The following is a 13,675-nucleotide window of genomic DNA, read 5'->3' as shown; positions in this document are numbered from 1 at the left end:
TCAAGCCATTTAGATCAAACATACGTGAAGTGATACCGTTCAATATTCAAAAGCCTTTTTTTCACGTTTTTTTTCCAGTGACAGTACCAAAATAAATTTTCTAATATAGCTTTCCAGTAGATGTGAGATTATCATATATAGAAGTCTCTGTGGTACAGTTAATCTAGGATAAATGGACAGAAATGTTAAAGCACCGCCTAAACTGAGCGAAAACTGAGAAAATATCTAATTAAGTAGAAAAATAAACTTCCACTATCAACACATTCTAATTATACAACCATAAAGTAGATTTTCTGCTTACTAAAGATACCAAAGCGTTCTAAAAAGTTAAATTAAATTAAATTAAAAAAAATAAAAAAGTATCATAGATCAAAAATGGTCGTTACCTTCTTCGTTGCAAACGCTTCGTAATATAGTGCGTTCAAGTAGTGCTCCAGTGTAGTGGATGCTAAGCGTATGTGTGTTTAATGCACGTGGTTCCATCTTCGTTCGATTGGACCATGTAATTTTGAAGGAGTTCAGTTTACCAAAACTGTTTTGTATATTTACACTGTCTGTTTGTATGAATGTCCAGGAGACAAAAGATCTCAAAAACTACTTAATGAATCATCATCAATTTTGACCTAAATCTAGACGGTGATAGTGGTTGTAGGTGGTCCATCCACTGGAAGTTGTAAAAACCAACTATTTCCGGTTTTATTATTGATTACTATAGATCAAAAACGCTAGAAGCAGTTTTCTGCAATCGATTAAGCGTCTCAAGAATAACATTTCATTGCTATCCTTAACTCTCTACTAAAACCGGAAGTGCTAGAAATCCACTACAACTTCCGGTTTCAATTTTTATCTACATGGAGGATAAACGATAAGAGAGCGAGAAGCATTTTTTTAAAAATCGAGTTATTGTCCCAAAAATAGGTAGCCTCTTCCCTCTCAATTCTTTATTCAAATTGAAAGTAGCAGAAACGAACCACTCCCGTTTTTAACATTAATTGCTATAGAGAAAATAACTGTAAAAGCTAGCAAGAAAGTGTTTTCTGCAGTCAGTTAAGCGTCCTGAGAATATAGCCTATCTCCACGCCAATTTCTCTACTAAAACCGGTAGTAGTAGAAATTTACTACCACTAAGATTTCAATATTAATTGAGAAAATATCATACAAATCATACTTAGTTGTGTATACGTAACACTGCTACTTGATATTGACCTAACATAGGGAGGCAGTTTAAGAAAATATTTAAATTAAGAGGTAGCGAACTTCGCTCTAGAAAGCCAAAAATAATAGCGGTGTGAGTCGATGCACTGACTACGCATCATCCAACTAAAAGGATGTCCAATTAGCCATAATTGTTCTTCGGCTGTTATAAAGTCCTTGCTATAAAACAAATGCTTATAACTTCAAATATATATATATATTGCAGTGGAGTACATTTTAAATTGTGCGATGATTTGTAAATTCTTGGTTGGCAACACTGGTGACAACAAGGATCATGAAAATGGCGACGGTACAGAGAAAGCACAGTGTGTGTGTCGGTATGCAGAACTGAAATCAAATGGTTGTTGCAGCGAAACTTCAGACGAGTGTACAAAAAAATACCTCCTGATGCCAGGAGTATGAAGAGTTGGCACAGCAAATTTCTGGCTACCGAGAGTATTTGTGATGTGCAGTCGGCCACCAGTGAGCCCAAACACGGTGCGAAGGGTTGCCGACAGCCTGAAGAGAAGTCAAAAAAAAAAAATCGATTCCGCGGCGATCGCTAAAGTTGAGAATCCCTCAATCAACAACGCGCAAGATAATGCGTAAACATTTGAAGGCCAGTCCGTACAAGATTAAATTTGTACATGAACTGACTGAAGAAGATCAAGACATGAGACTGGAGTTCTGTGAACTGATGCTGAAACGACTAGATAATGACAGGGAACTTCTGCAGTTACTTATGTTCTCAGATGAGGCAACTTTTCATGTTTCAGGAAGTGTAAACAGGCACAATTGTCTTGTTTGGAAAACTGAAAAATACTCTCATTAATATGAAACGCACGAAAGAGACAGCCCGAAAATGAATGTGTGGTGTGTCGTATCAATGGACCACCTCATAGGCCTGTTTTTCTTCGACGAAAACATTGTGACGTGGGAGGCATACCTTTAAATGCTTACAAATTTCCTGATGTCCGAATTGGTTAGTTTGGGAATCAAGGATCGCATCCACTACCAGCAAGAAGGAGCCGTCCCCCCCCCCCCCACACACACACATTTTACACAAGTCGTCAGGGACTACCTTGACCTTGAGTTACCTGGCAGGTGGATTGGTCGCAGAGAACCCATCATTTGACCCCGTAGATCCCTCGATTTGACATCCTGTGAGTTATGTGGTCACGTTAAGACACGTGTGTATGCGGAAAAACCAAAGGACTTGCAGGATCTGAAAGCTAAGATTACTGACGTGATCTATGACATTTCTAACGACGCCAGACAGAATGGCATTCACGGATTTCGCCGGAGGTTGCAGGAATGTATGGATGTCAATGGAGCCCAGCTGGAAGTGTGGTGATGACGGCAGCGGTGTATCTATGGATGATGATACAAAATATAAGTCTGAATAAAGATCTTAACATTTATTTTTTTGCAATATCATTATTTTTTTTTAAAAAAAAGTTATAAGCATTTGTTTTATAGCAAGGACTTTATAACAGCCCAGTATGTATGTGTATTTCTAGGCAGAACTACATCTGACTCAGTTAGTGTTTTGTCTGTGATGTACAGGGTGGACTGGATTCATGGAAAAGACGGTGCGGATATTGGGAGGGCACCAGACCGATTGGTCGTAGGGTATTATGTCATAGAAGTTGCTGCTATACACATTTCATTATGTTTGTAACCACATATGATTTTAATTATACCTTAAAATAAACTAAACATACTTCGAATAAAAGTGCTGTTTTAGTTTGGTATTTGATTAAAGAAAATATCTGTGGCATCTCGGTGGTGTAACTGTAAGGTCAGGATACTCAATGTAACTCACGCCTTGAGATTCATAAGATATACATATTAGTTTGTGTATTATTCTAGAAAAATAATGAAAATATTTCAGGTAAATTTATTCACTTTAGTGTCTGTATTAGATTTTTTGGAAGGGATGGGGGACATAAAGAAGAGAAAGAAGAGAGCGCATCGAACATTTGCTGGGTTGCTCCGCAGGTCAGTCCATCCCTGGTGATATATATATTTCTTTTGTGTGTACTGATTCAAATTGATTGATCAATTAGAAATATTAGGTTGGAACCTGTATTTTCCCACCATCGGTTTCACTGAAAAGTGCCCAACTTAAAATAAATGTCTTGAATTAATAACTATTATAGATCATAATATAAGCACTTTTAATTCGGTAACTATTATCTACGTATTAAGTCGCGTTTTATAAATAATATATCGTAAAAATTATTTCCTCAAAAAGAAAGTATGAAGTAAATATTTATCTTAATTTGTCAGTCGCACAGCATGATTTAACATGCTCATTACCTAGAAAACACCATGGCACATTCACTTTTCTCTCTCGCGCCTATGATGAAAGTTTCAGTTAAGATTGCCAGCGTTTCACTCCTCTAAATGGTGAAACACCGATAGCAACCCATTTGTGCATTTAGGAACAGCTATAGCTGCTTCGCCCTGCTAATGGTTGTTGACTAGCAAGTAGAAGAGTGGGGAAATGTTACGTTATTTTTCTTTCATTTTAACACTTCACAATATGAATCCGGTCGTCATTTGTTGTAAATTTCTGGAAGCTCTCTAGAAGCAAGATTATTTGAACTCGTGACGAAAACAAAGGACACTTGTAACTTAATAAATCCGCCTCGACTTAATAGGAAACCTTAATGGTTCCAACCTATTGATAGTCGCCAACAATAGATATAAAAGTGATAACAGTACGATCTCTAATATTTTTGGATAAGTTACTGTCTGTGGATAAGTTTTTCTCTTAGAACGTGAAAGGTGAGTTTTTCCCTAAGGTTATTTACGTCCCAAACAGTAAAGATGTTCTTAAAGTGATTCTAAGAAAACAAGATAGTGCAGGATGGTGAAGATGATGATGTCCAGAAGGATTATTTTACATTGGCCGCCTAAATACGACCAAGTTGCAAGATAGGCAGGCAGGTAGCAAGATACCTACCTGTCCAGCGTACAGAGTAATAATTAATCCATACCTTTATGGAAAATTAACCGATTTTTTTTACAATAATAAGACCAAGTTAGGCAGATGGCCAACTTAAGAGAGAGGATCAATTGACGGCATTTGTTATTGAAAAATTTTTTCTCTTTTATTATTCTATTATGTAAAAATAAGTTCATAAATAAAAAGTTTACTTGTGATGTGCTGTATTGCATCTCTAAATCTGAAAACGTGAATCAAGTTAAGTAAAATTTTGCTGCTACAGAAAGACAATTTGATTTCTTTTAATCCACGCAACATTCGTTTAATGTCTTGCTTTCATTTTCTGGCCATGCAAAATAGTTTGTTCCAACTTAGTAAGTACTCAGAAGTGGAATTCTCTGTTTTTTTGTTTCGATTATCGAAACCGATCCAGATCCAAGTTATTTTATTGTACTATTTTTTATGTTCCGCTGTATACTTCTAATGTTCATTTTATTTTTTCGTAGATTTCCTAAGAAACAAATTTTCTCATCAAGATACTCTCAGTTCACATTTCTTGCGATAAACAATAGTTCGGCCTCCAGTGCATTGCTTTTAGTTGAAAGCTAAGCTTAGGTGACCTTCGCCGTTCAGCCTTATATTGTCATCTGGTTGATTTATATAGTGTTACACTTGGAAGGTCTAATAGAATTACGACTCCCATCTAGATTGAATTCGGAAACACATCAGAAAAGAGTACATTCAGTATTTTGCACTACAGAAGATCCCATCGAAAGATATTAATGAAGAGAAGTTCAGAGATCGGATCGACTGGGAATTTTAGTCTTTAATATAGAGATTGATATTTATGAGTTAACCAGAATTCTGCTTTATTTACTAATACATAATGAGTAGTTTTATTTACTGAACGAGTAAGAACTTTCTTTTCTTTCTTTTTTTTCTTCTTTTTTTTATACTTTTTTTAATATCAAGATATCAAGAAACCAAAGTAACTGCATATTTGGTGATAAATAATTGCTTTTGTTTAACCATTTTTTAAAATTTTCGTTTCAGCTGAAAAGCTTACAGTTGCAAACGATTCCTGGGGAGGAGCCAAAGGAGTTGCCTGTTTTAAGCGAAGAGGAGTTAAATGAGGTGGACACCGATAAGTTACACTACTCAATTACCAAATTAGAGGAACAATTGAAGCAGCAGAAACCTAATCTTGCTGCGATTCAAGAATACAGGAAGAAGGTAAATGTGAAATATTTCTTGGATTATAACAACAGATTTCTGTATAGCTGCAGGGTGGACGCCCACTCTTTTGGTATGTGTGTATGTGTTCAAGTTCTGATTTCAGGCGGCAACAACAGAATTCTCGGTGGTGACCCAGCGTTGTGAGGAAATAAAAACTGTACCGTGTCAAGCCGTTTTGGGGAAACTAACAGATGTCGTCACGTCATACTCGGACAAATGAAATAATTGGCACGCTTGCGTATCAGACACTCATTCCACTCATTCTTGTTTATTGCGTGATGGCCACCCTCCCAGTTGTGAAGAGTGTATCGTCGCGTCGAATATTCTTCACATTCTTATCAAATATCCGGAATGCTTCCCTCAGAGAACGTCTCGAGCTTCTTTCGAGCTTCCTACTTCTCTTAGTCGTGTATTGGGAAATCACTTCAACTTAATTACTTGCATTCTGACTCCTTTTGTTTAGCGGAACTCATGACGGCTTTTTGAGTCTTCCTTTTGTGGTTGCTCTTAATTTCACGATTTCTTTCCCCATTTTTGTTGTTTGTTATTGTCGTGAGACTTATCTTTGCTATTTATTGTTTTTACTTTCATTTTTCTTTCTTCTTTTTTAGATTTTTTTAAAGTTATCTTTCAAGCAAGGCGCAGGCGTGGTCATTGGCCTCTATCGTAAAGGAACAAATGGCCTCGATGCCAACATTCCATTCAAACTCCTAATCAATCAATCAATAAGTCAGTATTGTCACGATGTTACCGAGCTATTCAAATGAAAAGGTGATGCATTTCCACCTAGAAAGCCAGAAATGATATTATTGGTTGCCGATGCGTTGATTACACATCACCTTGTTTAACGTCGCCATGTTACTATCCATATCCTTTGTAGCTCAAAGAGGAGTTTAAGTCGAAAAAATGATTGAGCTAGGCAGTAGAAGCATGCTAAAAAATTCTTACCGGTAAGCGTGACCTAGGAGGCGTAGGCTAATGTGATCTTTCTTGCTTCGTAATTGAGAGATCTCGGGTTCCAATTTATTACTTCAGGGATTCTTTCATGTCAACTGTACCCATAGGCGGATCCAGAGAGGAGGGCGATGGGATGTACCCCCCAGCGACATAGGCAAAAGTGCTGCAAAAGGTAACGAGAGGAAAAACGGAACCTTTCACACACCCTCCTTCGCAGGAATCTGTCGTGGATCCATCTCTGACTGTGCCAGAGAAAAAATAATAATAATAACCGGCAACCTGCCATCTTATAATCAAATGATTTTTTGTTTGTAAGTTCCTACATGATTATAAAGTCGAAAAATAATTTTAATTTTTTTCGTTTTCTCAACTTCTATGGCAGCCAGTTTCGTTGGACAACGCGCGCTGATTCTTGCGTTTGTAGGGGCTTGTGTTAACTTATAGTATTCAGACTTGGTGAACTCTAGTTGATGAAACAGAAACCATTCTATTTAAGAAAGAACAACATTGTATGTTTAGTACATATTTAATGAAATTTGTATGCAAAATAGCCAAATTTACATCGAAATTGATAAATTTGCATTGTTCGAAAGCACATAACCACAACAAGGAATGTAATCTCAGGTTTAATTACTGGGGCAAGGGACTAGTAGCTACCTAAATGTACTAAATGAGAAACTAAAATAAACTATGAGAGTTGCTTCCTTTAACAAGTTATAAAGTTCCAAACGCTAAAGTTAAAAACATCAAAATTCGGACACCCTATATCTTTGTTGGGACAAATTTGAAATTAAACTGCTATGCAAAAATCATGTTTGAGCTTTATTTACAAACCAAATTATAGGATGTTTAGACTCTATCCATTTTTGTTAAATTTAAAATGAGTTCGCTGTTGAAAACAGATATGTAGAGGCACGCGTTCGCAATGCGTGATAAAACGAAATGAGTCAGAATTAAGTAATTTTTAGTTTCTTGACGTTTTATGATATTCTGTATATATTTTCGTTAGTTACCGTAGCGCGATAAAACGCGAAATTGGCAGTTTTGCGCGAAATATCTGAAAATACGCAAAATTTTAAAAATACGTTTTCATTAATTTAAAAACGCCAGTTTTCCGCTGACGAAACGGTAGAACGTGGCATGAACGGTGCCTTTTCGGTGGTTCGAACACAGCTGTAGAGAATATGTAGCGTGTTAGCTATCATCATCGCAACTGGATGGGGAGAAGCCGTTTTAATTAGCTTCATTGCATCATTGCAGACATCTTCTGTCTTCTGCTGCTCATAGTCAACCGCATAAAACACATTGCCTGTCTTGTCATCGGCGCTGGCGCCAAACTGAACGCATCATCATCTTTGAAAGTTTGCGTTTTAGAATGACATGTTGAAGCAACTGACGTGTTTACTTGCATCTGTTCATTTCCTTGTAATTGTGCTGATCTGTAACACTTTGTCCGTGATGAGGAAGCCGGAGATAAATATCCAGACTAGAACAATATATTTTCCACAGGAGCTACAAAATGCGGAACTTTATTTGGAAAATGCACCAAAACGCGAAATTTTCAAATTCTTAGTGCGAGAAACTCGTGTCCCTACAAATATGTTAATGTCCAGTGTTTCAATTATGGTCGTATTTTAATGTTGTAACAATGTGAATAGAATAATAATGTTTTATTTATATTTGAAGGCCTACTAAAGCGAACAAGTTCTATCCGTATAGGTGATTTCTTTCACATCTCAACAGTGACGCAGTCGGTAGGATCGCCAGTTGTTAATAATACTGGCATACAACATCGGCTAGATCGATCTACAAAGATACAGCTTTAGACAACAATACCAAACTTATATTGAGAATCAGGTCCGTATTTATATATTGTGCACCTTTGTGCTCTAAATAACTTGCCCCCTCCCCCCGAAAACGATCAATATTAGAGTTGAATTCATAGATTTTGGGGTCGCTGAGATGAATAGTAACAGTTTTAATCCAATTCAACTTCAAGGTCATGCTCCATCCCCCAGGGAGGGGGCGAGATTTTAAAAGTAATCGAAAATTACAGATATTAGTGTTGAATTCAAGTTTAACGGTATCAGTTTTCATTATGTTCAAGTTCATCCTTACCCCTTGGGGTGGGGGTGGAATACGATGACTTAAAAATAGTCAGATAAGCTAGCTAATTAGTAACTACTGGAATTAGAGTGAATTAAACACATTAACATATTTTCTTACGCTTGCGTGGGACTCTACGGGTTGCTAGTTTTAAATATTACTTTATTGTGAATCTTTAAAAGAATTCAAAATTTTGCCTCCCCCTAAATTTTGCCGCCCTGTGATCGAGCACAGAATAGCACTTACCTAAGTACGGGCCTGTTGAGAATATAATACATGTATTTAAACTCGATAAGAACCCAAGTTCAGTCAGTTGATTACATTTTAGTACACTACGAGATCAGATTTCTCTTGTCTCAAAAACCATATTATTTTGCTCCAATAAATGACAACCATTTTCTTAACATATATAAAATTTAATGTTTAAATTTTGTCACGACTACAAGGTGTACAACTTTGCTTCCGCCGTTTTATCCCCAAAATATGACGCTTTAATGGAAAAATATCGCTTACCCTGGCATTATTCAAAGTACTGTAAAAGAAGGAAAGAAAGAAAAGGATTTTTTTAATCCTTTTTCCTTTCTTCCTTCCTAGAGAGAGAGAGAGGGAGAGAGGGAGGTTAGAGACAGAGAGAGAGAGAGAGAGAGAAGCCCTTTTTCCTTTTTCACTTTACTCTTTTCCTTTCTTTGTCCTTTCTTTCTTTTATATATTTATTTTTTTCTTTCTTTTCTTTTTCTTTTCTTTTCAGTTTCTCTCTTCCTTCTTCTAAGAGAGTGAGGGGGATAGAGAGAAGTTTCTTCTTCTTCCTCTTCTCTCTCTCTCTCACTTTCTTTAAAAAAGAATAAAAGAGAAAAGAAAAGAAAAAAAACCCTTTCCCCTCTCTCTCTCTCTCTCTCTCTCTCTCTCTGTATAAAAAAGAAAGAAAGAAAAGAAAAGATACTTCTTCTGGGAAAAGGAAGAAAAAAAACTTTTTCCTACCTTTTGTTTTTAAAAATCTAATATATTTCATTCAATAAAAAAAAAAAAATCTTCCCACCAAATGCATAGCATGATCTTGGAGCCATGAATATTCGGTTTGGCCGTCGACATGGAAGCGTGGCCGGGATATCCCCATGATTTTTTGCATTCAGGGTTATCGTAATAAACCCATTTTTCGTCCCCGGTCACAATGCGATGCAGAAATCCCTTCCGTTTTTGCCTCTGATGCAACTGTTCACAAACACACAAACGCCGTTCAACGTCTCTTGGTTTTAACTCATACGGGACCTAAGTTCCTTCTTTCTGAATCATACCCATGGCTTTGAGCCGTTTAGAAATGGCTTGCTGTGTCACTCCCAATGTTCGTGCCAATGAGTTTGACGCGAGTCTACACTCAGCAATGTCTCCAATTCTGCATCTTCGAAAACTTTGTCTTCCACCACTATGCAGGTCTTCGACGTTAAAGTCACCGTTCTTTCACTAATAGCTTCCTTACCATAAGTACTTGAGAGCATTCGATGAGACTCAGCCGCAGTTTCCTTCATATTAAAAAAAAAAAAAAAAAAAAAAAAAAAAAGTAGAACCTCCCGCAAATGGCGAGAATTTGACTCGTACACTGACATTTTCAATCGAGAACAACTTTACGATTCACGCACAAATCGACTAATGCTTGAATGGAGTTATGTTGACAGAGGTTCAAGCTAAACTGCCTGACGTCTGCGATCTCTTATCGGAAAACGGCGGAAGCAAAGTTGTACACATTGTATTTAAAAGTAATCACTTTCACTTATATAAAAGATAAAGAAACCATCCAATATCACAACATAAACTCCTTGACCGATTTGAAAACAGTGTAACAATTATTGTTTTGTCCCTGTGTTAGAGGAACTTTAATTGCTTCATTACTTCATGAAGTACTGGATATGAAATTCATTCCATGTACAACTAACCCTTCATAGAAGAGATCCTATCACACGTGTATATGATGATCAGTGGTGACTGGCAGAAGTAAATGACGAACATAAATATGTGCAAGTAACATTTTATCCCGTAGGACCAAGGAGTGCGTTTTCGTCAAATGAGAAAGATCAGACTTGGATTCCCATGAATAATGTTTTAAGGAGACTAAGTGCCTTAGAACGGAAAACAATTACTGGCAGGACCTGGAACAATACTTTAAAATTAAGCGAAGAAATTTCAAAACTTCCTAATGGGCAGAAATCACAGTAAATACACAAACTGGATTCAGGTTTGAGAAATAAGTTGTAAACCATACTATAATAATTTTGTTTGAACCAAACAATATTTTTATCATTTGTCTCCTCCCTCCACCACTAAACAATTAAGTCTGTGATATGCGTTGAAAATTGGAGAATTTCTCAATTTCAATGTCAATTGTTTGGGTGGATTTAAATTAAAGATATTTTAAGCATTTGATAATTAAAATAACGTTCAATATAAGATGAGTATAACAGTTAACATATAAATGTATTTGTTTTATTTAGGAAGAGCTGTATCTTCAGCGAGTTGCTGAATTGGATGTCGTATCAAACAAACGAAATGAACAGCGGCAATTGCATGATGATTTACGGAAGAAGCGATGCACTGAATTCCTCCAGGGATTTGCAACAATTACTTCCAAACTCAAGGAAATGTATCAGATGATTACATTAGGAGGAGATGCGGAACTCGAATTGATGGACTCTCTGGATCCGTTTAGTGAAGGCATCGTATTCAGGTAAGGCCTTACAAAGATCAGTCTACAGTAATAAGTATCTATCCCCAATGTGATAATAATAATGAGGTAGAATTTCAGGTGGGAGTGGGCTCCGCATCATTACAGAGGCTTCAGTCCGGTACACTTGGCGGAATTAGATTACAGGACTACGCTACTAATCCAGTCAATAATGGGATCAAGACATCTTAAATGAATTGGACCAGTGGTTCTCAAACTTGTTACTGCGACCCACATTAAATAACAAAAAGTATTTTGTGGCCCACGTACTTTTATTCAAATATACATTGACAGTCTACGTAATGCTTGTGTATTTCAAAACAATTAAATTTTGTAAATTATATCTCTAATTCCAGTTCGTTCAATAATAGTCCGTATGAGTGATTAACATGAAATTTATTTGGGGATGTTGTGAACACCCCGAGGAGCCACGAATGTTACAAAGTAGAACTTGATGCTTAAATTTCAAACAAAAAGTAGTTGGTTTATTTTATGTCTATTGTAAATATCTCACTTTCAAACTAAATTTATGAATATAGTGGCCCTGTCGGTACGAGAATATCAGTCGGTGACGATCGATCAAGTGTAATGTAAATTTCTTTCTCAATAACTGTATCGTATGAAATATCTTTCTCAATACAGTAACTGTATCATATATCAAATTGTACCCATGCGCAAAGAGGGTTAAAGTGTTTCCATAGAAAGGTAACACAGAGTTAACACTACTCCAGACGCAATGCCTTACCCCGTGACAGGCTTTGACTCACTCACTCTTTCCATCCTAACCCAGCATCTCTATTGACTGTACAACAGGGCTGGGCTCTGAGTAACCATTTACTCCTCACCTCACTAACAAACTTTACAAATTTTATTTTCTGAATAGTACTTCACAACATAGTTTTGATGTTTCTGCATCAAAATAAATTTTTCATAATTAAAAGAATAAACTTCTCGCGACTCAAAAAACTTGACCCACCAATAGGTCGTCACCCACACTTTGAGAATACTGAATTGGACCATTTCTCTCGCACGGAAAATGTACGCAAGGTATGTATAGTGGTTTTCAAAGCTAAACCAAGTTTTCTTATCAGCAGTAAAACTGTCATATGGTTGTTACCGGCCGCGTGCGGTTTGTCAACCAGTTGGATGTTGCCGGTATTACAAAAGCTTAGCCGCTCTCCCTGTCGCCAGGGTAAACAATGAAGTCTCGAAATATTTATTCTGAGTGTTGCAAACCAATAAGCAGATACATAAAACCAGAATAATCATTTAAAATAGGGATAAAATACGTACACGTCATTCAACAAGTAATTTTCTCTCCTATTAATATAATAATAATAATAATAATAATAATAATAATAATAATAATAATAATAATAATAATAATAATAGTTTTTACGTCCGAGCCGTTTCGGGCAACTGTGCATTTTCGGTAATGCTCGGAAAATAGAATAGATCCTGGACCGCACGTTGGGCCGATATTGTATTTTTACCCGTATGAAGCGGATTTGCCCGATTGAACCGTATGAATAGGGATGACCTGATAATCCCGTGTGTCATTATTATAAATGATGTGTTGTTTCACTTTATTATCATAACACAAATTGTTCTAATTATCATGTACGAACTCATAACGAGTCTATCGGGTCAAACGGTCCAAACAGGCCAAACGAGTTTATCAGGTCTAAGGATCGAGTAAACCAAACGCAATGGGTATCGGGCGGGTACAGCTTACCCGAAAAGTTCAAGCACTAATTATAGGTTAAAGTCAATACTTAAGAGCTCTAATTGTTTGCATTCACATTTTTTTTTAGTTAACTGACCAACGAACTTGCGGATACATAAATATAAATGCTCAAATCTAAATTATTGCATTATATTATTGCAGTGAGCATCAACGTGATTTACTATTAGGAGTTAGCGTGATGCACTAATGTTAGTCTTTTATAAATAGCATTATTATTATTATTATTATTATTATTATTATTATTATTATTATTATTATTATTATTTATTATTATTATTATTATTATTATTATTATTATTATTATTATTATTATTATTATTATTATTATTATTATTATTATTATTATTATTATTATTATTGCCTTCATGCAACTTAGAATCAATCTCATAAAGCACTACATCAGACCTGATTGAACATTATTTTGAAAATTCTCACATAAATAGATAAAATAAACAATTGGAACTTAACACTTCAAGAGTTCAAAATATGTCCTCGTTTTCGTTTTCCTCAGTTTCTGAGGACGATTGATCTATCTTGATGACAACATGATCTTTGTCTCCATCAAAAATATTTTGCAAGACACGATAACTTTGTTCAATGTCCTGGGAAAACATTATTATTATTATTATTATTATTATTATTATTATTATTATTATTATTATTATTATTATTATTATTATTATTATTATTCGACAGACCATCTGCCTATAATGACAATTTAAAACTTTTTTCTTTAAAAAAAGAAATGATTAAAAACCATTCTATTAAG

General features: G+C 35.8%; 2 protein-coding genes across 3 annotated transcripts in view; one reads left to right on the top strand and one right to left on the bottom strand.

The window, feature by feature from the left end:
* Window positions 1–13,675, bottom strand: part of Uxs (UDP-xylose synthase) — a 392,432-nt gene that overhangs the window by 250,318 nt on the left and 128,439 nt on the right. The window lies entirely within an intron of this gene.
* glu (structural maintenance of chromosomes 4-like protein gluon) overlaps window positions 1–13,675 on the top strand; it is a 125,347-nt gene that overhangs the window by 101,995 nt on the left and 9,677 nt on the right. For both annotated transcript variants that reach the window (XM_081769542.1, XM_081769543.1), the window contains exons 19-20: window positions 5,201–5,380; window positions 10,930–11,162. In XM_081769542.1, coding sequence (XP_081625668.1) covers window positions 5,201–5,380; window positions 10,930–11,162 — 413 coding nt within the window. The remainder of the gene's footprint in view (window positions 1–5,200; window positions 5,381–10,929; window positions 11,163–13,675) is intronic.

The sequence above is a fragment of the Thermobia domestica genome, chromosome 8, assembly GCF_964235325.1.
Source record: "Thermobia domestica chromosome 8, izTheDome1.hap1.1, whole genome shotgun sequence".
Classification (NCBI taxonomy): Eukaryota; Metazoa; Arthropoda; class Insecta; order Zygentoma; family Lepismatidae; genus Thermobia; species Thermobia domestica.
Note: the sequence above shows the minus strand (reverse complement) of the source record. Positions and strands in the feature narration are given on the sequence as shown.